The sequence below is a fragment of the Mixophyes fleayi genome, chromosome 11 (assembly GCF_038048845.1).
Source record: "Mixophyes fleayi isolate aMixFle1 chromosome 11, aMixFle1.hap1, whole genome shotgun sequence".
Classification (NCBI taxonomy): domain Eukaryota; kingdom Metazoa; phylum Chordata; class Amphibia; order Anura; family Limnodynastidae; genus Mixophyes; species Mixophyes fleayi.
The window spans coordinates 9,043,912-9,071,833 of record NC_134412.1 but is presented as its reverse complement, the minus strand read 5'-3'; the positions used below and the strand labels follow the sequence as shown (position 1 = coordinate 9,071,833).

The window sequence follows — 27,922 nt, the reverse complement described above, 5'->3', positions numbered from 1 at the left end:
GTTCCGACAAGCAGGAGTCGGACAAAATGCTTCAGACAGCAAGTTTAATCCATTAAACGAAACACACGGTACTTGGACAAATACCATGTTCTCTCAGGATATACTAGTATACATCACTGGTCAACCACCAGAATTGAATTGACCATATGTCTGCTACCGAAATCCTGACATTCACCGACTGAGCTGGGGATTTACATAGAATTACCATCTCAACTACGGGTCATATTTTAAGGATTTCACTATGTTAGAAGAGTCAGAATTATTTGATTAAAGAAACCAAGGCCTGTTGGGGGCACTTTAGAGGGGCTGGGGTCTAGAAAATGCAGCATAGGCTACACTATTTGTTTTTGTATTCTTGCATTATTTTGCATTATTTTTTTTTATTTCGGTCTTTTTAAGGATTTATGATCGTTCTAACAAAACATAATGAAAAAAAAAAAGAACATACAAGACAGAAAAACAAATCAAACATCTAACTATCACGTTAGCTCGGTTGTGGTCTGTCATTAGCCGATTAGTGGCACTTCTTAAAAGAGCTATTACAACTAAACTAATCTTACAAGAAAGACCAGGACACCCACACAGTATTGTGCAATCAAGAATATTGCGTAATCAACACCACAAGGACATTCTGTACAAGAAACAGAACGTGCGCATGTGGAAATCAATCAATATTTTTTTGGGTTAATATGTACTTGTCTGTCCATGATGTAGTGAGATCATTTGACAAACTTGGAAAATATACAAAAGTATTGCACATATGGTCGTTGGTGTACACTGAACTAATTGTCATGTTCGTTGTGCCAGCATGAGATGACGTGTGCTTTGTGACATGGCATTATCCTGCTGGAAGGAGCCATTAGAAGATGGGTAGACTGTGGCCAGAAAGCGATGCACACGGTCAGCAACAATACTCATGTAGGCTCTGGCATTTGAAAAATGCTCAATTGGTATTAAAGGTGCCTAAAGTGCGGCAAGAATACATTCCCCACACCATTACACCATCACCAAGGAAGGATGGATCCATGCATTCATGTTATTTTTCACCACCCTACATATGCATGTCGCAGCAGAAACAGATTCGTCTGACCAGGCAACGCTTTTTTCTAATCTTTAACTGTCCAGTTTTGGGGAGCCTGTGCTCACTGTAGCCTCATTTTCCTGTCTTATCTGACAAGAGAGCCTTTCCAGTTGCTAACAGCTAAAACCCTTACTAAATTGTCAGGCCAGAACTAACCTCACCGTCACCATTCAAGTGTGACCAGCTTCCTGCCTCCGGACCATGCTCTCCCATGTCTGCACCCCCTTCTACACCGGTCTCCACCCCCTTCTACACTGGTCCCAACCAGCGCCTGCTCACTAAGCAGCAACATCCTCTCTCTGCTCTCTGTTGTAAGTTACTCATTTAGACCCGGAAACACAGAGGTCATTACATTCATACGTAGCACAAGATATTCACTGGGTGGCATGACCTATCCTGAAACTTATACCGAGTACAATTTACTAAAACTAAATGGGGTTACTCCATGTTTTCAACTTTGCAGTTCGTATTACTTAAACAGAACGGACTAATGCAACATGAGTGGTACTATAGGGTATCGCTACAGTAACAGTAAAGTACAAATAGCCTAATTACAAATACAGAGTAATAACTATAAAATAGTTAAATAAAAAAACAAAACCACAACCATTCACAGAAACTTAACAAAAGGGGAAAGAAATTTTGAAAGTTATAACCTGCTTTCCTGCTTCCATCAGTTGAACAATGTCCTTTCCAGTTTGTCAGACAATTGGCAGGAAAAAAAATTCTCTCTTTATTACGCACCTAAGATGTGGTTTAATAAAGTAAGTCCCAATTCCACATTATTATTATTATTGTAGATTTGTAAGGTGCCACAGTGCTCCGCAGTACGCAGAGTAGGGAAAACAGGACATACATAAAACAGGGACATAGGATCCAGAGAGGGCACAGCTGAAACAAGAGGAGCACGTGTGGCTCAGAGTGGAGATTGGGACAGTTGTGAGAGTGGATTAGTGTGGGTAGTATCATCAGGGGTAAGATGAGCTCTATAACAAAGCAAAACAAAAAAAAAAAGCAAAACAAATAAAAAGCAAAACAAAAAAAAAGGAAAAAAAGGAAAACAAAGACTGTTCTGGCTTAGCTGACGGTCTTACCGTTTTGGGTTCTGTTCGTTGCCTTTGTCGTGCCCATGCTTTATCATTTTATACCTCCCATGTTGGACCGCGGGTCGAGATATCAACATGCCACTGAGCGCAACTCTTTGGGGTAGTAGAAAAAGAAAGTATTAAATAAACCCAACAATAAGTAAATGAAACATCATGCTTGTAAAACGAGAACGCGAGAGAAAACAGTTGATCACGAATAATGTGCAATTTTTCCTTAATCACCACAAGTCAATAGGGGGCAGATTCAATTAGCCGCCAGGTGACTCGGAATAGTCCACAGAAACACATTGTGTCAGAGTTTTTACTAAAATCTTTGGTCATTTTCCCGTGCGTCCCATTGTGCCCTGTAATATTCCTGAATAACCAACGACGATCTTTCTTCCAGATCCCAATCTCTTTGGCCAGGGATCTGATAGACACACAAAGGGCAGCTCACCATCCTTTTACTTCCCGAATCTGCGCAACGCTATCAAATTAGCCACCGATCATCTGGCGATCAGCCCGAACGCTCGGATCATAAGGTTTAACTCCATTTGCATTACAATTTCAACACTATTTTTTTTTATTCGTAACCTAAAATAAACATCTTTCAAAATTCACCCTCAAACATTCCACTGTGGACCTTCCAGTTTCGGAGACAATGGGCGAGTGACTAAGGAGGAATTAAGCTTGAAAGGCGGGCGTAGCCAGAGAGTTGTATAAACTACAAAGAATGCTAGTAAAAAAAGCATAATAAAAAGGTTGAGCTGACATTTAAACCCCAACATAAACAAACATTTAACATAAATCAGAGTTCAAATTCCAGGTCTTGCTTAAGCAGTAGAAGTAGCGTTGTGAAACCTAGTATGATGCGGACAGTCACACGCTGACTCATGTTCGCCTCACCTGACTGCAATGTCATCATCCTCGCCACCCCATCCCCAGTAATTATTGGGAAAGCCGTTCATCTTCATGTACTGCTCTGGGGTGAGGGCAGAGACCCCTCCGAAGTAGGACTTGTAAGGCAACCTGTAACAGTGGGGAAAAAGTGGAAGCGTCAAGCAATAAGTCTGGATTGGCTTTATAAGTATCCGCTTTCCAGCTCGATACACATTCGCTCAGGCACAGGCAACCTGCGGCTGTCCGAGGGAACATGCTGGGACTTGTAGTCCCACAGGCTGCTTAGCTCCGCAAGAACAGACAAAGTAGCCTCTATAAAGCAAGCCCATATGTGATGCCAGACAGAACAACTAAATTATGAACAAATCTGTACAAGAACTTGAATATTTAAAAGTGTACCTCTCTCGAGACGGTTTTATTGTCCTTATTAATTTTTGACAGCATGGAAGACCCTACGAGTCCCCCTCGTTCTTAGATCACCATTAATAATGATCAAATGCTAGTATTTCTATACTTGGGACAGCTGATTGCATTTAGGGTAATTTAGTAAACTACATTAGTGGTTAGCACTTCTCCGTGTCTGCGTGGGTTTCCTCCGGGTGCTCCGGTTTCCTCCCACACTCCATAAACATACTTGTAGGTTAATTGGCTGCTATCAAAATTAACCTTAGTCTCTCTGTGTGTCACTATGCTAGGGGATTTAGACTGTGAGCTCCAATGGGGGCAGGGAATGATGTGAATGAGTTCTCTGTACAGCGCTGCGGAATTAGTGGCGCTATATAAATAACTGATGATTATTAGTTGCGTTAAGTTTCATAAATAAAAAAAAAAAAAAACCACCAATTTTTGAGTTTGGTAAATTTGATATGCGACAAAAAAAAATAATAAAAAAAAGAAAGAAAGAAAAAGCCCCACAGAGAGGTACAGACTAAACTTGGCCTAATACTGAAAAGCAGAAAACTTTAAAGGTTATTAATTGTAGTGGATTTGTGAGACACCACAGGAATTCGGGTATTTACGCTAGTGGTCCCAGTTATTTTGGAAAAGTCCTTTGTTACAAATGAACAAAGAACTTGTCTTGTTTACATCTATTCTATACTTTATGGTGGTGTTGCCGCCCGGTTATACAGGTTCCACCATCCATAAAACACCCGCTGATTATCCCAGAAGATTACACCGAGATATGAGGCGAGATAACAGCAGTTACACAACTGTAAAGCAAATCATTGAACACAATATAACTCTCACTAACTAACTTATGTTAGTGAAAGCAGATATCAGGAGAAGATTATAGTACAGTCACTTTGCATCATGGCAATTTATACTAATCATCCAGTAAGAGGAAGCAGGTAATTTATCATCATCCATTTATATAGCGCCACTAATTCTGCAGCGCTGTACAGAGACTCACTCACATCAGTCCCTGACCCAATAGAGCTTACAGTCTAAATTCCCAAACACACACACACACAGACAGACACAGACTAGGGTCAATTTGATAGCAGCCAATTAACCTACCAGTATGTTTCTGGAGTGTGGGAGGAAAACCCACGCAAACACGCAGAGAACATACAAACTCCACACAGATAAAGCCATGGCTGGGAATCGAACACATGACCCCAGTGGTGTGAGGCAGAAGTGCTAATCACTGAGCCACCGTGCTTATAAATGGATATTCTGCTGCAGTCACCTCCATCTATATCTCCTGTTACCATTCTGCAAAATGTTAAACCACTGAAACACTTTCATTACTGATCTGAGAGTACAAGGACAAAATACAATGTTATTCCGGTTCCCAGTAACAAGATTATATATTTGTGTTGATATTTCCTTTTTGCAATGTTTTTTTTTTTTCTAAACTTCTAGTAAAATATATTATGTCTAATTATAAAAGGTAGTCTGGCAGGTGACCATTCCTCCTGGCCACTTATTTAGATACCTATGAAGTTGTGTCTGTATGTGGCCGACAGAGTAATAAACCTCATTATTCCTTAGGATCCTGCACTACACCCGTTGTATACCTGTGGCATATGTATAAGGAGGGCTAACCCGCAGGTGGTGACAGAGGAAACTCCCCTACAACTTGGTGGAGCAACGTTCACGCGGTGATTGTCTGGTGGTCGCAGGTAGACGCCACACAAATCTGTAAAGCCCGCCCACTTTCAATAAGACCATTCTGTCCCGCTTACAAAGACCAAAGGACTTATCGATTGTCTCTGAAGGACCACACAAACATTTTAGGCCCGAGCTGAAAGACAAACTACCTACTTGTATCCAAACTTGTCCATGGCGATAGACGCATGCTTGGGAAACTTGTCGCAGGTGTATAAGTTGCGATCATCTTCGGGGATGAGATCCACGTCGTGGAAGAACATGCAGTTCCAGTCCTCATCCTTCATGGCTTCTTTGAAGCCTACGTTCAGCAATTTAGCACGATTGAAAGTGAAATTCCCTGCCTGGAAAGAGAGATATACATAAGCTACATCCCTAAAGACATAGTGAAGTACAATAACCAATGGGTAAGACTTGCAATCTTTTTGGCTAACTTTTTTTTTGTATATATATTTGAGTTTCTTTAAACATCTATATTACACGAAAAATGTGTTTCAATTATTAATTTGCTTTTAAATATAGGTCAGTAGTCCTTAATATACGCACACCACTCCTGATTAAGCCCTATGGCGAAACGCGTTGGTGTAGGACACGTTTTGAATGCATGGATGTCTGCTGCTCCTGTTTGTATAATAAAGGAACTTGAAGGAATTGTACAGCCTATAGTGCTGTGATAAGCTAGATTTTATATATTTGTGTTAAGTGTTTACCTTAAAGGTTTTATTAAATATAAAGTAAGATGCAACTCCATGAAATAGACACCTATCTTTGCTTATTACATATAAGAAATATTGTTAAATTTAAGCAGATGATAAAATAATAGTGTGACAGATTTATGAACAAGTATGGCGAGATATAATCTTACAGTGATAATAAGCTCCAAGGCTTTATTTTTTAAATACCAAAATGTTGTATGGGAGCTGGTGTTGTTAAATAAATACAAATTGTAGCTTTCTCAGTAGCTTCTGCAAGTACAGAACAAGGTGTGCTCACAGAATCCACAAAACACTGCAAAATGGTTTAGTAAACGAAGACAGAACACTGCAATTAGTTTTCATAAAAGTTTTCATAAAAGTCTTTTGTCCGCTGTAGAAACCAACAGAAACAGCGCAAGAGTGTAGTCAGTGAGAGGATGATTTATAAAAAATATTTCTATCAATAAACCAGGGCACAATATAAACTGCAATCACTCCAAAACTGTATTCAATACATTTTAATAATCCATAAAATGCATATCTAAACCATATATCACCAGCCCATAGATGAAAAAAAATCCTTATTTGGCTCAAAGTTATTAAGGGAATATTAAGGTGTTTGTTAGTGTATATGGTCTCATCCTCCCGCATATATTATATCTGGAAGACAGTGGGCTCGCTAATCCGGATAACATTTATCTAAACAAGTGCTGTTGCATCCGTGTGAAGAATTAATTATCCTTAAGAGAGAAGTGGGAGTAAAACTCCCTTATATCTATTGACAGTGATTTCTCTTTTTTCTCATGTGTGTTTGGATGGTTCTATCCATCTGAGAGTAACACTAAAGATATAACTTTTGAGCCAAATAAGAATTTTTTTTATCTCTGGTCTGGCGATATATGGTTTTAGATATGTATTTTAATGTATTATTAAAATGTATTGAATACAATTTTGGAGTGATTGCAGTTTATATTGTGCCCTGGTTTATTGATAGAAATTATTTTTATAAATCATCCTCTCGCCGACTACAGTCTTGCGCTGTTGCCGTTTGTTTCTTTAGCGTTCTCATAGTGGGGATTAGCAATGCACCCCTGTGTATAACAGCTGCACTGTGTATATTGAGACAGGTGCAAGCCCAGCGCGGGATCTCTTTTTTGGCGTTTGTCCGCTGTAGACCCAACAACAAAGGACTAGAGTCCAAACAGCTAAGCCGACCGCAAGTGTCAGTTCTTAGCAGGGGATCTCTCTTCCTCTATCCTCTGACATGTATCTACAGAAGAGCTATAGACAGCAATGACACCTACTGTTTTTACCACACATATATGAAATCACTTCAGACAAATGTATTCAAGACGAGGAGGTCAGGAAGCAGAAAGAGGTACTTAGAACTTAGTACTCAGTACTTAGGTACTGAGTTGCTGTGTTTACTGTACTGTGCTGTCTCCCATTGTATTGTGATTTTGTTTGTCTCTGTACGGCGCTGCGGATGCCTTGTGGCGCCTTATAAATAAATATTAATAATAATAATAATAGAACAGAATTCAAGAGACAGAAACTGTTGATCGTTTGAGCTCAGCGATACATGAAGATCTGTGTAATATTTTCCTGTGTACTACAAGTGGGCCTTTGTTTTTGTTTTTTCAAAGCAACTATGTCTGTGTGCATGTAACTATACTACCTACATAAACCTACCCATACATCACATTAACCTCATATCTGCCAAGACAACTTATTTCAAAACTGGGACAGTTTAGGTGACCCCCTGACCTGACTAAACCATGATCACTTTCTGGGGGGAGGTCACGTCCCTCTTTCCGGTAGTCGGTTTTGAACGTCTCATTCACCTTTATAGAACAACGCATTTCGCAATGATTGCTTTAGTCTTAAAGCCTCTTTAGAGAAGAGGAGCAAGTAAAAAGTACTTTTCTAGCTCAGGTCCCTCCCACTACATCTGATGGATGCAGCCTGAACTGATATAATCCCAGAGGATCAATGATTTCTACGGGAATCTCAGTGTCTGTACAAAAGCCACATTCAGAGATTGTTGCCATATGAATTATTAGTAAATAATTGTGCAGCCCACATGCTCATGGTCCCCTATTAAATAGACCATCATCAATTAGTACTAAGCAAAATAGGTGGTTGATAAACACCAAGTAGGAAGGCAAAAAATAAATAAAAGTATAAAAGATACCCCACGCATTTTGATGCTCCCTCAGGCAGTTGGCTAGTAAGACTTATGGTAACTTCACACCTAGTCACAACACACCGACACTATGAAATCCATCCAGTGCTTGAAACAAGTGTAACGAGATGGTCTTATCACTGATAATCCCCTTATGCAGCGTTCCACAATGTGGAAGACAGCCTCAAAGCAAACTTACAGGGGATGCAGCAATGAGATTTCTGCACAAACCACCGTGACACAGCAGGCATCCCATGATAAAGGTAACAGAGTTCATAGCTATCAAACAGGGAACGGCTAAAAAGAAATATATACAGAAGCCATGCGATTAAGCTAAAGTTTATGTTGTACCATAAACTGCTTTATATGGAAGTGAGCTCGCAGAAAGCAGGTGCTTATCACGGGGGAATTGAGGTTACGAGAGGCTTTGTCCGCCAGCATGTGAGGGTCATTATATATTTTTTATCAGTTCCCTTTAACAAAAGAGCCATAAACCCTAACATGCAAGATTCATCTGCTAAACATCGGAGATTATATAGACAGTGGTTGGAGTGACGGTGCAGAAGTCGGGGTATAGAAAATGCAACTAAATGACCCCTATTCCTGTCTGCATCTCGTCACCCCTCCACCTGCGTCTGGTTATTGCCCCACATCTTCCCCCCCCCCCATACCCTTAAACCCACTAAGGTGCTGTCCAATGAAACCAGTGGATGGGGGGAGTGCCATTGTGGCATACCATCACATACCAGCCCATTTTGACCGCTGTATTTACATAGAACATGTACGCACAATATCTAAATGCAATATATCAGACATGCATGATCCTAATAAAATTGCAAAATACTTCTTTGGTAGAAATCTCTACTGTGTGGAGAGAACAATCTTTAAAGGTCATCAGAGTTTCGGCTGAGATAATCTTTTTTATAACAGCAGTTAAGTCATGCGTTTAATTATAGGGTTGTAGAGCCTGTAATTACGATTCTATTAAAAAAACAAAAAAAATAGTTCCTTGCAATCATTGTTTGTATAGAGCAGCGGATTCTTTACAAAGTTCCTACACAGCAATCGGGACTTCATTCGCTCCACGGGTCTGCCTTAGAATTGAAGCACGCATGTACCAATCTGATTGTTTTAAATCATATCAGAATAAATGAGATATTTCTTCACATATTCCAATTTTAATACTTTAAATGCATACGCTTTGTAGGGAGGTAGTAGTAGGACAATTAGCATCATCGCGTGATTATAATATAGCATCAATCAGTTTTGGGAACAAATCATTTAGGATGAAAGTTTTCCGCTTAATCTGACTGGTTTATGGATGGATTTCACCATGAACATTTAATTGTGCTGGATCTATTGTCGCCAATACTTATCGATTCTTTAACAAACAGATCATATGCTACTATCCAATCATTTTGTGAATTAATGGGTATTGCTACTTCAAATAATAGCATGTAAATGTAGGTGTAGAATATCTGCAAGTAAATAAATAGGCATTTTTGATGCCACTATCGCTTTATCAGACAAGAGAGATTTGCAAATAAAGCAGTGATTGAAAAGCAACGTTTTGGGTTTTAAAAAGGTATTCTTTGTAGAAAAATGGGTTTCATAATATTGAGAACAAATCAATCAGCAGGTGATTGTGCAATTGCTGGGAAGTAATGCAGTATAGGAAGAACGCAATGCAAATATAGAAACCAATATATCCAGGTCAAAACATGTGATGCAAGTAATCGCTGTACCCCAATTTCCGCTATATGCAATGGCAATAACTGATGGTATAATGGTAGACAATGCCACAAATGAGTGGCCATATGTAGAGTATAGACAAACACCTTGTATTACTGATGAGCCATGTATTTATATGTCTGCCCAGGTGTTAGTCCCAGAATCCTTTGCAGTATGCTTAGGGAGACCAAGGTTGATTCAGGCTTACCTGATGGATGATGTATATCCCATAGTTCAGCTGTTGCCTCTGCAGGAACGGATGTAAGTAATATAACAGATATTTAAGGTGCTGCTCCCTGTTGCGATGAGGGATGATGACGGCCGTCTTGTGGGTGGACTCGCAGTCAGGCGGCCTGTAACGGCCTCCTTTGGTCACGTAAGGGTTCTTGCGCATCACTTCTTCCAGCGTCAGGATGTTTGGCAGCTGCACTCTGATCGGCCCTCCTGTAGTCGGGAAGAACAAGCTGTGTCAGCAAAGAATAAGGCAGCCAAGTCACATCATGTGGCAGGGTAATCAGTGTAAAAAAAAAAAAATAATAAAAAAAAAAAGATAACCCAAAAGTAAAAAGACATCAAACCGACATATGTCCATACTGAAGAACCCTTACGGTCGGGGTGCCGATTTTAAGCAACATCCAGCCATTCCCACCTATTTTAATAATGGCCAACTTTACAGCTGCTTATCTTTTCCTGCCCAGAAGCGACCTACCTTTACATGTAGGATACAGTACGCATGCTCTAGGGGAGAGATTTACGGTTAAAACACTTTATTCAGCATGGTGGCTTTGTGGTCAGCACTTCTGCCTCACAGCACTGGGTCATGAGTTCAATTCCCGACCATGGCCTTATCTGTGTGGAGTTTGTATGTTCTCCCCGTGTTTGTGTGGGTTTCCTCCAGGTGCTCCGGTTTCCTCCCACACTCCAAAATACATACTGGTAGGTTTACTGGCTGCTATCAAATTGACCTTAGTCTGTGTGTATGTTAAGGAATTTAAACTGTAAGCTCCAATGGGGCAGGGACTGAATTTAGTGAGTTCTCTGTACAGCGCTGCGGAATCAGTGGCGCTATATAAATAAATGGAGGTGATGATGATGATAATTTAGCTCAGTCACCACAAACACATGGTCCCCCGTTGTGTAAGGCTTCAATTTGTCATCGTTACCCCACAGCAACGGATCCACGTCTTTGGATGGACAGCTGAGAGTGCGAGGCGAGAGCCAGGCTTTGCACCAGAAGGAGGGAGGGTGGCAGGGATCACAACAGTATGACAGAGTCATTCGGCAATGAAGCAGAAGTAATCCCTAATAACACTGATGTTATAATGAATGGAAGAGGAGAGTGTCTTCAAATCTGCTCAGCCAATAGGTGCTTACACCCACTATTGCAGTCTCACTGACGCACTGCCAAAGGGACCCATGATGAAGGCCGACAGCTTGATGAGGTCACGGGATATATTTTGCAGGGAGTACTTTTAGCATGTTCCTGCCAGAACCTGGGATGTTCACTCTCATTAATACTCCTGAATATTGATAAATGTTTGCCTACACACACACACACACACACACACACACACACACACACACACACACGATCCCAGTTGTGTTTAGTAGACAGGTACACACAATCAGTTACCTTTTGGACAACATTAGGCCCTACACATCGGGCTCCTTCCTACTGGATGTCCCCACAATCTAGCTATGGCTTTTTTTTTTTTTATTATATATATTATATTACCAAAATGGATTGCCCTTTTAGCAAAGTAATATAATGTTACTGCTAACACGTCCAACCAGTTTTGTTCAGAGACATTATATATATTTATAGAAAGTCTATATTACAGTTCGTACACTGTTAATCTTTGGCTTGTAGGATGGTTCATTATTCCCCACACATTAAGTGTGATTACATTTATACTCTCTTTATGACCAGTAAGTGCTGACATTTCTGTTCTATGCTTATATAATTAGTGAAGCCATTAGTTGTACACACACTAAGGACTCATTCCGCTTGCAAGATGATTCTGGCTGCAGTTCCTTGTCAAAATCCCAGAGCCAATAGCTACGCCCTGGAACTTGGACATGGAATTAGGCTGGGGGGCTTTGTTGTGGCCTCTTTTGCAAATCCCGACCTCCTTTGTGGATGCTTAGTTCCACCAGAATCTCTACCGTGCCGCAGGAAAGACCTCGCCATCAGAATAAAAGGGGGAAGGGTTCTCGGACATTAAGTTTTCTTGCTCTTTAGACAATTGAATTACACCCTTTAAACATTGACTTCTGCAGAAAATGACTGTGTGCAAGTCATAAAATACCGATCTCTCTAAGCAATGATTATCAACGGATAATATTCTCTGTTAGATACACGAAAGAAGGAATTAAATGGAAAATAAAAGAGTAATTTTCCACTTGGGCAAAGAGCTTACAGTCCGTCTATCACCAGTGGGGCTAGATTTACCAATACCACTGCACTATAGTGATAAATGCTTTACAGCCCTGGTGATAGGAAGCTGTTATAATGATGTCTCTATGAGGGTGGTAGACAACTATAAACACTGAAAACAAAGAAAATTCTATGGTAATGAAATACTGTATCAGAAGTTTATGGTTTATTATCAGTAACATATGTAAAAATGGTAAATTAGCCCCTCTCCCCTCTCTCTCGGCATCTTCTGCATTGTGGCAGACATATGGCAGTGTGCAGTGAGGTACTTCTGAATCACTAAGTGAAAACAGCATTTTACATCAAATAAAGGGGGGGGGGGAAGGCAGTGGAAGGTAAAAAATAGCAAAACTCTACTTTTCCTTAATTTGTCTCATGACTATCCTTTAGCTGGGTTCACAGCTATCAGATCACACATTTCAAGACCGTTTGGTCACATACCACATTAGTGTGTACGCTCTTACGATCATGGTTTATTGTACCAAAACACATCACAGCTGTTAAACTGGTTTTCTAAACTCCGGAAAAATCTCTATAAACGATGGAACGATGTCGGGCAAATGTGGCAGTGTGTACGCACTCACGACCAGCGGTGTAGGCAGATATCTGTACAGTGTACAGAGTCACCATCTTTTCAGCAGATGGTTATGAGAGATGAAGATCACAGATCTGAAGGTAAATCGTGTAGATGTATATGCATGAATCAACATGCTCATCGGGACGGTCAATAGTTTGTGAAATCGTTACACTGCATTGGAAGTAAGATTGCATAGGTGCTGCACAGGCAGCATGGTGGCATAGTGGATAGCACTTCTGCCTCACAGCACTGGGGTCATGAGTTCAATTCCCGACCATGGCCTTATCTGTGAGGAGTTTGTATGTTCTCCCCGTGTTTGCGTGGGTTTCCTCCGGGTGCTCCGGTTTCCTCCCACACTCCAAAATACATACTGGTAGGTTAATTGGCTGCTAACAAAATTGATATACTAAAAGGAGGGTACCACTGCACTAGGTATCGCTATTCCAGTATCAAAATATAATTATAAATGTTGGAATAATTTACTGGGTGGTGCACTATTACACAGATAGCTATTATTGAAGCATTATTGAGGCTGAGTGCCTTCCAATACACAATTCTTCCTATCCTCTTCATGCTTCAATGCTAACAAAATTGACCCTAGTCTGTGTGTTTGTGTGTGTGTGTGTTAGGGAATTTAGACTGTAAGCTCCAATGGTTCAGGGACTGATGTGAATGAGTTCTCTGTACAGCGCTGCAGAATTAGTGGCGCTATATAAATAAATGGTGATGATGATGATAATGTGTTCCCAGCTGTACACACTTACCACAATCCCAGAAAATAACCCTAAACTACCAACTACAGAGGCATTAAATACGTCCTAGTCCGTTCCTGGGCCAGAAACAAGTGTGTATGTGGCTGTTTTGTTAATTGTATTTTTCACTTACTACTTATAAGAGAGATTCTGGTAGGCATCCACCTTCCCCCTCCCACCCCACCCCACCCCACCCCACCATTAGTACCACTATTTGCTGAACTTGTTCTAAAAGCCGGTAATTCCTGTAGATCCTGTTCAGCACAGATTTTGTGGTAAGTCTCCCATAACACCACACAGGTCTGTGTAAGCTGCTGGTCCTTCTGGATTGAACTCGCACCATTGGGATTTTAGCTGGGTCCCCGGCCTCTGAGCTGAGCTCCGCAGCAGCCCTATGAATTCACATAAACGTCATGCTGCAAAGGACGCTGCTTATACAAACGTCAGTTTGCAGCAAAAGGGTTAAGCAGGTAATTACAGGTCTCCGAAGCCTCTGTAGACCTTTGATTACGTCAATTAGCACACTCATAACACTACTGTTATCACAAATTACAGTGATCACAGGAGCCAGGAGCGGCAAGAATAATATACAGTCAACACAAGATAGACTAGAATCCATGACCGCTCTAGAAGTTTCAACCTAACTGCAAAATGTTTGACACCATCGTTTCTTCAACACAGAATTATCACTTATCTCATAATCACTATCCCACATCCTGCCCGGGGCTTGGTTAATTCTGCATCTGAAACAGGATGCATGGACTGTTCAAAGCAAAAAAGGTTTATTTTCAATTATTTTTCTACTTTCTCATATTTTTAACAGACAGTTAATCTAACCTAATCTCTGACCTTCATGAAAGAGGTGGGAAAAAAAATTTGAATATTAGGGCTCGGTCTGATTGTTACAACAGAATTTAGTGCGTATTCGGAATGAAAGTGTTAGACGAGCAGTGAGCTGTCACTTTCATCTCTCGTCCTCAGATCACTCCTGTCCTCAGACTTCTGACGTGTTTGCAGCATAGTGATCAGGGACAGGTCACCGACCGGGGGGACCGTATTCAAAAAGAAAAAAAAATAAACTCTGCAACATGTTATCTGCTTAAAAGATCCGTCGTTAAAAAGGTTACGTTTAATCACTTGAAACATACAATTTTATTTTAGTTTTCCATCAATGTAAATGAAACCAGGAAACGTAAACCACTTTTTAGTTTGTGCAGCTTTTTTGATAGTCATTTCTGTAGGAGGAATTAAAATAAAATGATTTTTTTTTTTGTTGCATACACAGAAATAATAAATGCCTGTAAGCCAGGTGCGTATTTACAATGATAGGCTGTACATCTGCTTCCTATCATTACTTCCGTAATCATGTAGGGATTAATTTGTTGCTAGAGTGGTTGAAGTTCATGTGACGCGTTCCTTATTATAGGCCCTGTATCTGCAGCAGATGGACGTCACACCCATTACAGACGCACTTGTACCTGGATATCTCTTGAAGGACCCTCGCTGGGGACAACCCAGATATCGCTTCCTACACAGGATGCGCAAGAGGAAGCGGGAACTTGACCAGGTGTCAAACATTTGTGTTATAGAGAAAGCACCTAACTAGATAGTCACAGCACCCAATCATAACACAGATGCCGTTTTCACAGCTATGCAATATTTAAATCGGGAAGTACGAGGGTAAGAGACCTCAACCTATCTACTATACTTAGGGTGGATGTATGAACGGATTTCATAGATGTATATCTTCTTCCAATATTGTGACATCATTACTCTGTACTGCTGGGGACCCTGCTCCTTCCACTATATAACTCTCAGTCTGTGGCTTCCTGCTGCCTCCATTCCCCTCCTCACATCATGTCACTGCCCCTGTCACATGCAGCCCTGTCCTCACTAATACATAACTTATCTCCTGATATACTCTGTGCTGCTGGGGATCCTGCTCCTTCCACTATATAACTCTCAGTCTGTGGCTTCCTGCTGCCTCCATTCCCCTCCTCACATCATGTCACTGCCCCTGTCACATGCAGCCCTGTCCTCACTAACACATCACTCGTCTCCTGATATACTCTGTGCTGCTGGGTGACCCTGCTCCTCCCACTATATAACTCTCACTCTGTGGCTTCCTGCTGCCTCCATTGCCCGCCTTACATCATGTCACTGCCCCTGTCACATTTCACAACTAGATATAGATGGAGGCGGTGGTAGGTAGTCAGCATATCGATGCTGACTACACCGACATCACTTATCCCAACATCTTCAGTGCGGACGGCTGCTTCACCGACGAGGATCCATGACGACTCTTCTGTAAAGCGACTTCAGCCAATCACTATGAACAAAAACCCCGGCGGGACTTGACGTCAGTGAGATAGGCGACGCTGTTAACGCTGCTCTTAAGGGGGTAATGTAAGTATGCGACCATGTACACTGTACTTTAGAAAGGGTTGGACATTGTACATAGCCGCAAACTTACATTACCCCCTTCAGAGCAGCGTTAACGGCGTTTATCCCATCATCCAGTATTGTTAAGGCCTCGTACACAAGAGTATGGAAATCAGACATTTAACATGTATTTATATGTATCAGCAAAGTCTACTAAATGCTGCAGCAGCTGCAAAAAGCAACAGGTGAATGAACCCGTAGAAACGCTTTCAGACACGTATTTGCTTTGTGTCACTTTAAATGTTGCCTTCAGCAACACAATAACTCGTGCTGTAAAATACAATTTTCTTGGAGCACCTGTCAAATCACTATGTAAGGACACGCTGCACTAATAGATAACCAGGTTCACCAGCGCAGACCATGTCCCAAAAACAGGAATACAAACAGGTCTTAACCAACATAATGTAATAAAATGCAACAAATGCAGCCTCTATTTATTAATACACAGCCATTAAAATGAAATCTAAAATCGGTTTAATGCATTTCCTGAAATAATTCTCATAGGAAGCACCTCATCCAATTACGGAGATCAACCAGAAGGAGACGTATTCCCATGTTATATAACCCCTATGATTCCACTTCCCTGCTGCTTATTATACATATATATTCAGTGTGGATCGATAAAAAAAAGTATAATTGAATCCACCAATATATTGTTACGGTTCTCAAAATTCCAAGTATGGAGATATGAATCTGTAATTATCAAAGATTAGGACGTCTCTCCAAATACTACTGCTCAGTAAGATTGATTATAAATGTCCTGCTAATTCAATATTGTCTTAGACGTCGGCCATCACATGGTTAAAACAGTACACGATACTGTAGACTGCTCTGTAACAAGAGTAGCTTACAATCGTTTTAAAAGAGCTCAAACACCTAGAAATAAAATGTAAAAAAAAAAAATCAGATTTTTATATATTAATAAACCAATTCTTTTTTTTGAGGCAGTTAGTTATATCTTTATACACAATCTGGGCGAAACATTTTATATTAATCTTCTAGGGAAGTGGTCAGTGCTGGAGAATCTTATCTTCTATGGTTTATATTCACACCAATATTTAAACAGAGCTCTACAATTAGTCCAAGGCGGCAGAAATATTCTGGTGAGAGTTAGGAAATCACGTGCCCTACAGATGTCGTAGAACTACAAGTCACAGCATGCCGGTCGAAGCCAGCCAGTAGGGGAGAGGACAACCCACAACACTAAAATAGGCCTAATATTTAAGGCTTTTCCATTAACATTTGTTGCATATAACACTGGACGTTGTTCATCTAGTCTAAGTGACTTACAAGTACTCAGAGCTTCAGCATTTGGTAATGTAATTGGATGCTGCAAAAGGAAACACTTTTTTATTCATGAAATCACAATTTCAGAGGAGGAAAAATCACCCCCTAATCTGCCTAGTCCCCATCCCATTAACCCACAAAACCCAGAGTTTGGAGACCACACCCACAAGAGAGCCCCGCCCCTTCCAGCCACTGAGCATGGTGACTGACTGCTATGTGCAGCAATGTTATGATGTAGAAAGACCATTACTCATGTGGATGTGACCCTATCATGTCACTAGGATCCAGTAACATCACTGTACCACAAACTGGCCCCCTGCGCTGTATGTAGACAACAGGAACACATGTTGTCCATGTTCTCCCCAGCACCTATTTCCTGGGTGCTCCACCTGGCTCTTTTTTTTTTTTTTTTTTTTTTTTTACTTGCCACCCGGGTCTGAGCCCAACAGAGTCCTTATAATAGAATAAGTCATTGTTTCTCCTCTTATAAGAGACACTATGTGAGCACTACAGCTAGCAGTGTGTGTTAGACCACTGACTACCGGTCTGACCAGTCCTGGCAGGTGCGGGCAATAACCGCCAACGTTATTCAATGTTATTGCAAAGTATTACACTGCCCCCACCCAGTTACCTCTTACTGCCAACCGGCTGGCAAAATTTTCCAGGGAGAACACTTTGTAGTAATGTATTGTGGGGGGTTTATGGTGGAGATCGTTGTCTGCACAGTAACTGTGGGACTTCCACATTCTTTGTGCAAAGACTTCCCTGGAGGGAGAGAGAGGAGCAGCCGCCGAGCAAAACAGAGCCACCGACGGAGAGAGAGCCGCCGAGCAAAACAGAGCCACCGACGGAGAGAGAGCCGCCGAGCAAAACAGAGCCACCGACGGAGAGAGAGCCGCCGAGCAAAACAGAGCCACCGACGGAGAGAGAGCCGCCGAGCAAAACAGAGCCACCGACGGAGAGAGAGCCGCCGAGCAAAACAGAGCCACCGACGGAGAGAGAGCCGCCGAGCAAAACAGAGCCACCGACGGAGAGAGAGCCGCCGAGCAAAAAACAGAGCCACCGACGGAGAGAGAGCCGCCGAGCAAAAAACAGAGCCACCGACGGAGAGAGAGCCGCCGAGCAAAAAACAGAGCCACCGACGGAGAGAGAGCCGCCGAGCAAAAAACAGAGCCACCGACGGAGAGAGAGCCGCCGAGCAAAAAACAGAGCCACCGACGGAGAGAGAGCCGCCGAGCAAAACAGAGCCACCGACGGAGAGAGAGCCAGGGGTGTCGCGGCCAGGAAGAGAAAAAAAAAAAAAAAAACACTTGCCAACCCGGCGCCCGGAGAGAGGGAGATGAAGGAGGGCGCCGAGCGTGCGGAGATGAAGGAGGGCGCAGAGCGTGCGGAGATGAAGGAGGGCGCAGAGCGTGCGGAGATGAAGGAGGGCGCAGAGCGTGCGGAGATGAAGGAGGGCGCAGAGCGTGCGGAGATGAAGGAGGGCGCAGAGCGTGCGGAGATGAAGGAGGGCGCAGAGCGTGCGGAGATGAAGGAGGGCGCAGAGCGTGCGGAGATGAAGGAGGGCGCAGAGCGTGCGGAGATGAAGGAGGGCGCAGAGCGTGCGGAGATGAAGGAGGGCGCAGAGCGTGCGGAGATGAAGGAGGGCACAGTGTGTGCGGAGATGAAGGAGGGCACAGTGTGTGTGGAGATGAAGGAGGGCACAGTGTGTGTGGAGATGAAGGAGGGCACAGTGTGTGTGGAGATGAAGGAGGGCGCAGAGCGTGTGGAGATGAAGGAGGGCACAGTGTGTGTGGAGATGAAGGAGGGCGCAGAGCGTGCGGAGATGAAGGAGGGCACAGTGTGTGTTAGCTGTAAATTATTCTGACAAATAGAATTGAAAAAAGATATTTAAAAATATTCTTTTCCCTTGGATTTATGTGTATTATTTTTGCATACAACTTAAAAAGTATTTCTGTCCTGACCCAAATACTTATAAAATGTGACTGCTCGGTAATTATTTTGGAGGGGTGGCTTAAAAAAAATTATGGAGACTAAGGGTGCCGCGAACTGAAGAAGTTTGGGAACCACTGCCCTATTGCACATTCTTCCATGTACCACTGTGGAGAAATCCACTCCCGATCCCTATTCGTTTCAATGTACAGGGATGCCAACCGGGGAGACATGCAAATGACATGACTCAGAGTCTGCTTTACCTCTCTTTTATGAACCACTGACAATATAACCAATTATCCATTATTCTAAAAAGGACAATAGACAGGTGAGCCACAGAATAAATACGTTCCCTGGCACAAACCATTTGATGTTTCCAGAAGAGACGTCCTATGACGAGGTGAACTAGTTCTTACATCAGGTGGTTGTGGGAAAAATGTGCAGACTTTATTTTATCTGTGCCGGGAGCAGTCACAGACCGCTCCCTGTGTGTTTGTTTCCATATACACAGTGGGCTTAATTGTAATGGCTGCACCCTCTCAAATGATTGTCTTCACTTGCACACATTTTGTTGATTTAAAGGAGCGCACCGTGGTTTCACCGATTCTAGTTTTGTTTTTTGGGGAGTCTCACAGGTTGCTGAATACTTGAAAATGGAGACTTAGGAATGTTTTTTAATTGTAATATTGAGGTATAACTGTTGCTTAACTTAATGGGGAGCCTATCCCAATATCTCTATACCACTGTGCACAAAATTCTCCTCTTTATGTATATGTTGACATATAGCTATTGATAGGGGGGAAATAAATTTTGTGGCACTGTAACATTGCAGATTTTGCCTCGTACTCCGAAAGAGGGGTTCAGGGAAATCCGCTATGTTAGGTACTGTAAAGATGTTTGGCCGCACATCACTAGGAATTTAATCCCCCCCCCCCCTAAGTTTGTGAGATTTCATACTATAATATCCCCGCCCTGCATATAGATATGAGCAGATAATGGAATTATAGCCGTTTTACTGTATATATGTCCTGAGGTCGTTTCCCTTGTACAAGCCCAAATAAATCAGCAGGGAATTTCAAGAGTCAGAGAGATTGTAAAAGATTTTGTCTAATCAGCATTACCAACACACTGTACTTATAACATCACCATAGTGCCTAGCCCTGGAGACTGCACTGATTATCAGTGCTGATCCTGTCCCCATAGCTAGGTTACGTTGGAGGACAAAACACAACAAAGACGGAAGGAAACACGTGTTGAAGAGACCCTTAAAGGGAGGGGATTTGGGCCAGACCTTTGAAACTACAAACACAAAAGGATCACCCCCCAGTTAAGCGAATTACAGAAGACAAAATCAGAACGCTGAGGTTTTCACCATCTGGGAGTTATTGAGCAACAACAAATATTGCAAAGTGTGCATGTAAGAGTGGACTTGGGCAATCCTTGGCTTATCGCCTATTGGATAACTAGGAGCTCCAGCTCAGACCTCCTACAGACTCCTAGTTCAGTAACAGGTGCTTATCTACAAGCTGCCAGCCTTGGTTATAAAGCTCGACAAACATGCAGAGCGCCAGGGAAGTGCACAGATAACCTCCATTTATGAGTAGAAGTAACTAGACACCTGTGGGCCACCCAGGTACAGTTAGAAAACACACATACATGTGGGGTAAAACACACACACGTGGATCCTTAGAGAAACACAACTGAAACAGAGTAAGTTGCTGCTGAACCAGATCGGTCCGAGAAGCTCACAATCAAATTGCAATGTAAAGAATTTACATTAAAAGATTTATAGTGACATCGTTTTAGAGGAGATTGTGGCACAGACCCCCCCGTCTTACATGCACCCCTCATTATGGGGAGTGCCACGCAACACAATGCTTTGAAATGCAGTTTCCTGTTTTTGCATGCATACATACACGTGGTGCTTTGACAGGGAAACAAGGCCCCTGATACTGGGACGGGGAGGAAGGGGGGTGTTGATACTGGGAGGGGAGGGGGGGCAATATTGGGGTGACCATGACACTGAGAACTGCTGTTGTAGCAGAGGGTGCAGTCAGTCTTTGAATTTAGGGACATCCCATGCCCAGATAATAAGGGGAACAAATAAAAAAATAAAAAAATGAAATTTAAGAAATATTAACGGACTGTCCTCTGCAAAGCTGCATTTCCTCTTAGGCAAGCCCAGAATTACACATGTACTGATTAAATGCTTAGAGTGAAGGGTCTGCCCGCCGTGTGTGTGGCTATCACTTCTGCACATTCACACCTTATGGTTAAGTATAGAGCAGGTCTGGGCAACCTGCGGCTCTCCAGGTGCTTTGAAACTACAAGTGCTAGCATACCCTGACCACTAGCTATTAGCTAGCACAGCAAGCTGGGTCTTGTGGTTTTATACAGGTTGTGCAGGCCCGGTGTTGGTGCTGAATGAAGCATTGTAGCCATAGCTGACAATTCCGCTTATAACAAAGTTGCGGGGTTTGTTCGCTGGTGGCGGGTTGTGGGCTTTGCAAAGACGTCTATCAAGTTCAGGTTCATCGCTATCAAAAAAAACAAAACAACTTTATTGCCTTGTTGTGAACGTTTCAGTGTTGGAAGCTGCTGGTCTCTTCTTAAGTGGGCGTGAGCACAAGGTTATAGTTGCCTGCACTTGCAATAAGCGCACTACTCTCGGTGAACCCGCCTCCGATGCGTTACCGCGGCCACAGGACTGAACAGAGCGCGGGAACCAGGAAGAGGTGAGAGAAGCCAGAGGAGTCAAGAAGGGTGAAATGCGGGTCACCCGGTGTGTTTTAGTGGGGATCCCGTGCAGGAATGCACGGGGTGGGTATAGCTGAGGGCCCCAGTAACCAGGAGGATGCAAAATGGAGAAAGGAGTCAGTTGTGTCAGTCCATGTGTCTGTAGTATGTATCTTGTACCGAATATTCTCTATATATACTGTGTATTATATTTCTATGTGCTCTGTATGTAGAATAAAAGTATTAGTATCCCTGAGCCTGGCACAGCCGGGACCAGTCCAGGATTTATGATGCAACGTCATTTAAGGGTTAACATATTAACACATTCATTGCCTAAGTTGATACTGCATGTCCTCTGCCTGCAACAGAGAATTAGTCTAATTATATTTGCGTATAGATGTCGGATTTGTTCCTGACTGGTCACCATTCTAAGTAGATGAATAAAAGTATTGGAATTATTAACTCTTTCATTCAATACATTTTAATAGCAGTGAGAACACAATTGATTGGCATGGGCCAAAATCCTTACCCAAAAAGTACAAGTTGTTTCCACCAGTAATGATAACAACTTTTCTTTCATATATTTTTTTTTCTGGGCTTCTGTTTACTACCTTGCAGATTAAGCAGTTACATTACTTTAATAATCTTTATCTTACAAAAAAAAATTTACCGTGAATATTTATGAAAATTATAGTAAACTTTAAAAGCCGATGTGTGCTGCGAAATATCATTATAGTGACATTAAAGACACATTGTAGAAATCTTTATGTTTTCACTACAGCACCCCTGTCTCCTGTAAGTTGGGCTTGTTTATCACTTAGCGGTTGCTCTGCAATCCTGATTGTAGCTCATTTGAGCTTTGCCTCTGCGTAAGTATGAATGAGCCGCAACTGTGATCACTATGACAGCTGCACCATATAGGGCAGTGGTCCCAAAACTAACAGGGGTGCCAGGGCCGGTTGTTCGCAATGCAGGGGGATTACTTGGTAATTATTTTGGCTTAGGGGTGCATTGAAAACATTTTGGAGACTAAGGGTGCCTCAAACGGAGATTTGGGACTCGCTGGTATAGGGTATTAACAAGCAGTCAGGACATGTTGACCGCTCTGCGGGTAAACATTGTCGTGTCCATGAAAGACAATAGAAAAAGCACAAAAAGCTTAAAGTGGGAGGAAAGATACAACTAACTACCACATTTGTAACCATGGAATCTCAGCACTGTCCAGTTTGTATTGCGAATGACATTTAACAGCTTACTCCAATTTCATAGGCCCCCAGGGTTACTGGCCCTTACATTGTCTAAATACCCTCCAACCATTCAATTAAATGTTACCTATGCCACATATTATATAGACACCTAGGGGCAGATTCAATTAGCTGCAAAGTGTTTCGCGACCATTCCGGATATTTTTACAGAAATATTTCCTCATTTGTCCTCTCACCCCATAAAAGGTGCGAGGAAAACTGATCGGATATTTCCACCGTAGTAACGGTAAAAGTGCATAGCCGCAACTATCTGAGGAACGTTGCGGCCAACTAAATCTGCCCCATAGTCTCTTACGATGACGCTGATAATTTTTTTTTAAAATAATGGCATAAAGAGAAATTCGAATAGCAGAAAGGAAACAACTTACCGATGAATGGAGAGGTCTCCGGGCAATACGGCAGCAGCTCTTCCTTCACAGCCGGCTTGGCGATCATACTTAAATTGGCGTAAACGTCACCGGGCAAGGAGAGGTTCTGGGGGTTCAGCAGCACGGCAGATTGGGGCTCGTTCTTGTAAAAGATACCAAAGAAGTAAGCGACGCGCTTCCGATAGCCCTCTCGGTACAGCAAGGCCATGACCACCAGCTGGACACAGAGAAAGATGAGCAGGTAACGTCCTTTAGCGATGGCCATGTTGAGTTTTAGAGAGGATAGTGGCAAAATCCAACGGAGAAGAGACGATGTGTGTGTATATATCTATCTATCCTGGTTTAAGGTTCAGTAAGCAGCAAGTTCAGACAAGTTTCCCAATAATGCCAGATAAGACGTGTCATCACTTCTCTTCGCAGAAGAAAAACTTCAAAAAAAGGAAGGAGAGGGATTAAAAAGATCTTGAGAAAAACGGGGATTTGCAGAGGAGAGGCGGCGAGGAGTAAGGCACAGGAGACGCTCTCCGTTCTTCACATGTCTCCCGGAGGTCCTGGGTTGCCAGAGGAATCATTTGCAGCTGTACCAGCAGTCTAACACGCCAGATGTTGGAGCCTGCCAGGGACAAAAGAAAACACGTCTTAGAGACCCCTGCATGACGGCGGTTGTGTTCTCATCTGCCAGGGGCTGCCCCCATCCCAGCCTTTCACACACACACATGCAGATGGGGTGTGGGAGACCTGGAGCTGAGGACTTTCTCTGATGCAGGCAGGATACACAGAGCTAGTTCCCTCCCGCTAGCTCAGCTCACGAGGAAGTGAAGCATAGGAGGGAGGAGAGCAGCAATTACACAGCTATTCTGATGAAGAAAGAAAGTGGAATGACAAAATAAAGGGGAATGGAAAGCAAAACATACACCCCCCTTGCTCTACAGTGTTTTCCTGTGTACTGTGTCACCATCGTCAGGCTCTCTGTCACCTGACAAGATGTGCTCATCCATCCCATTCCAGCACAGCAAACATTTCCAGAGAGGGAAAGAATTGCTGGCTCACAATGCCTGAATCATTTCATGTCAGACATCCACACGGAGCCCAATTACCTCTTAAATCAGATCTATAGACAAATAGAGGCTTTTCTACACATCGATTTACAGGGGAGGCAAACGTTACAATACCACGATTTTAAAATCGGATAAAAAAACATTAAGCATTGCGTCACACACACCAAGATTTCCATCTGCAAAAGAGACATCCGCACTACACAAAGTAGGACTGCCAAACGTTAACCCTTTCACTGCTAAGTAATGTTCTAGTACCCACATGGAGCATATACCTAGTTAAGAAAGTGCCCAGACTAGAATGTACAGTACTTTCTGAGAACAACGGATATTAAACACACTTTATTTTTTTTCCAGCAAATGAAAAGTTGGACAATGCTGAAAAGGGATTGTCATAATTTATTCTCTAAACTAAACGTAGACAAAACCATTAGAACAGAGAGATTGTACAACCTGGTCTCTGGAGAGAAGAATAAGAGGACTTTGTGCAGAAAGTACAAATATGTCCACAATACATTTATCTACGTACGTTTGTGTTTAATTGGCAAACACGAATGATCAGACAACAAATAAAAAGAGCAACATTTTTTGGGGCAGCATTTTGGCACTAAATTAGCTCCTCTTCTCTTATCTACATTAATGTTACTTATTGGCTGCTTATTAAAAACAATCAGCATGCAATAATTATACATTTGAAAGAGTACACTACTTGCCCCCCTCCCCCCAGGGTTTTCTGAGCTACAGGTAAAGGGATTGGGGCTGTCCCCCTATTTCTGGCTTGTAGACTAGGGGTCGTGTCCTTCGGCTTGTTGCGAGGTTATGTAAGCCTGCGGATGCTGTAGTGCTACTATCGGCAGTATAAGGAAGCCCAGAACTCACTGCTCACTTAGATTTATAACTCCCCAATGACAGTGCTCGCCCTTCTTGCGGTTTTGAAGAGGAAGGTTCACACTCACTCTTAGCAATCAAGGACTTAGGCTGGGAACACACTACAGAAAACTTTTCCCGATGTGATAAAGTTAATGATTTTTACCAACAACAAAGTCCCGATCAGCATGTCGATTGCTGTGTACACACTATAACCATTTTACAAGATTTAAAGTCATATCGGTGCTCTACATCTGTCATAACCATTGGCCGAAAAGATTATGACACTAAACTCCATGGAGAACTACCTACACTGCTGGTCGTGAGTACATACACACTGAAGGATTGGAACGACATCGTTCCATCGCTTATAGAGATTTTTAGTCCGTTTACGAAATCAAATTATATAACACGATGTGCTTCGGAACAACATGATCGTGGGAGCGTACACACGGAGATATCGGAGCTAGTGGTCGTTTATCGTGAGACTGGTCTGACAATTGGGTGAAAAACCTGTAGTGTGTACCCTCAATCATACTATCACAATATAATCATTCTGGATTGAGACTATTTCACCAAAACGGATACAGATTACCAGATCGATCGTCCTATTAGATCATATTGGATACATTGTTACCAACACATGCCGATTCTTTAACAATTCCATTAACGGTCGTAATAACACTAATCCATCGATATTTACACAACACAAGCCTGTATATGATGTGTTTAATAAAAGAAGGCAGCTGTGTGATCTCTCTTCCGTCCATATAATATTACTCTATGTACTTAGAGTGTATGAAGAAATAGTCCACTTTATAACGATGAAAACACCACATAGGCCACAGAAGGAAACGCTCAACAGTCTACACTGTGATGGGTAAAATACAGAAACTTGCCAGATGGCAGAGCTACGGATATTTCACAGAAATGGGATATACCCTGCACAGGTGGTGAAGAAATCCAGAGTATTTAGTTGTTTATATAAGATTATTTGTAGCCAGTCTATTTTGACGAGGAAGTTAATTTATCAAGCACTAAGAAAATGGGTGTCTGTGGATCTCTGTAGTAGTATTGCTTTGCACGGAGCCACATCAATGACGTAAGTGGCCATCTGTAGTCTCTGCTTCACCTCTGCAAACCAATCATGTCGCCAAGATATTATCTAGATTGATAAATACACATTATAATAGGACAGTAGAGCTATTACAGACTAATATTTTACAGAACCCAACATTTTCTCCATTTTTGGGGAAAAGTATATAAAACTTTTAATAATGATATATATTATAAACACACAAACATCACTAATTGAACCATTAATATCCACAGTCAGCTAGAGAGGGTCAGGTTAATAGACAGTTAATAGCAGCGTGCTATGTACCTTGCTGGAAAAAGTACATGGTAACCAGCCAACTGAGCGGCTTTTTACACACACAATGGACTCGTTTCTGAAGGGCATCATACAACACACTGCACCTTCCTCTGCCAAATACATAACTAATTTCTGCCCCACGGAATTTTACATGCAATTCTGTGCTTCCGCTCAACCGCAACGGCCTCCGCACAACATCTCCAGCCTGCGCCTCCGCACAATAAAACCAAAAACACAAATTTACCAGTCTGTGCCCCTTCCAAGAAATAATGGACTATGCCGAGCCCCTCCACAGAACGAAAAAAACCCTGCGAGGCACAGCATTGCCCAACAGCACCGTACTCAGGGTCACAGTTGCCCTCCAGGAGCACTGATGTGCACAAGGGTCAGTCGCCCCTCCCCCCCCCCCAACCTCACCTTTATGTCAATAGAGACCTTGACCTTTTCAGCAATAATGTACTCAGTTATTATGCTTTGTAACTCTCTGCTTTTCTTAAGCTATATATAGTCTTTTTGTTGAACAAGGAGAAAAAAGCTGTGTGGATGGGGCACTCCAATAAGAGGATAAAAATTAATAAATTTTATTGGTATGCATTAAAAAAGAGGTAGAACTTGCAAGCGAAATATAAAATCAAACATATAACACACAATGAGACATGCAATCTATGTTGCAAGGACTCCGAAACTGAACTATTAGCACTTGTATAGACGGCAATGAGCTATAAGCAGCTATGGCTGTCTAAATGGGTAAACATACTGATAAATGCCCATTGAATTAGTAAGGTGCAACTCCTGCTTTGCAATATAATAGAGGTCTATAATGCCTTAATAGACATTGATGTCTATTGAGGCATTATAGACCTCTATTATATTGCAAAACAGGAGTTGCATGTTATATGTTTGATTTTATATTTCGCTTGCAAGTTCTACCTCTTTTTTAATGCATACCAATAAAATTTATTAATTGTTATCCTCTTATTGGAGTGCCCCATCCACACAGCTTTTTTCTCCTTGTTCATTATGCAATTAGTGTAGGGTGC

The 27,922-nt window shown here is 42.2% G+C and overlaps 1 protein-coding gene across 5 annotated transcripts in view; it reads right to left on the bottom strand.

Annotated features, from left to right (window-relative positions):
• Positions 1 to 27,922, bottom strand: part of LOC142107835 (beta-1,4-galactosyltransferase 3-like) — a 68,439-nt gene that overhangs the window by 3,905 nt on the left and 36,612 nt on the right. For 3 of the 5 annotated variants that reach the window (XM_075191465.1, XM_075191464.1, XM_075191466.1), the window contains exons 2-6: positions 23,586 to 24,198; positions 9,998 to 10,233; positions 5,335 to 5,522; positions 3,073 to 3,195; positions 2,176 to 2,280 (exon numbers count right to left, since the gene is read on the bottom strand). In XM_075191465.1, coding sequence (XP_075047566.1) covers positions 2,176 to 2,280; positions 3,073 to 3,195; positions 5,335 to 5,522; positions 9,998 to 10,233; positions 23,586 to 23,850 — 917 coding nt within the window. In that variant the 5' untranslated portion in view covers positions 23,851 to 24,198. Of the gene's footprint in view, positions 1 to 2,175; positions 2,281 to 3,072; positions 3,196 to 5,334; positions 5,523 to 9,997; positions 10,234 to 23,585; positions 24,483 to 27,922 lie in introns of those variants that run through there. The other 2 variants (XM_075191467.1, XM_075191463.1) reach the window with 2 other exon arrangements.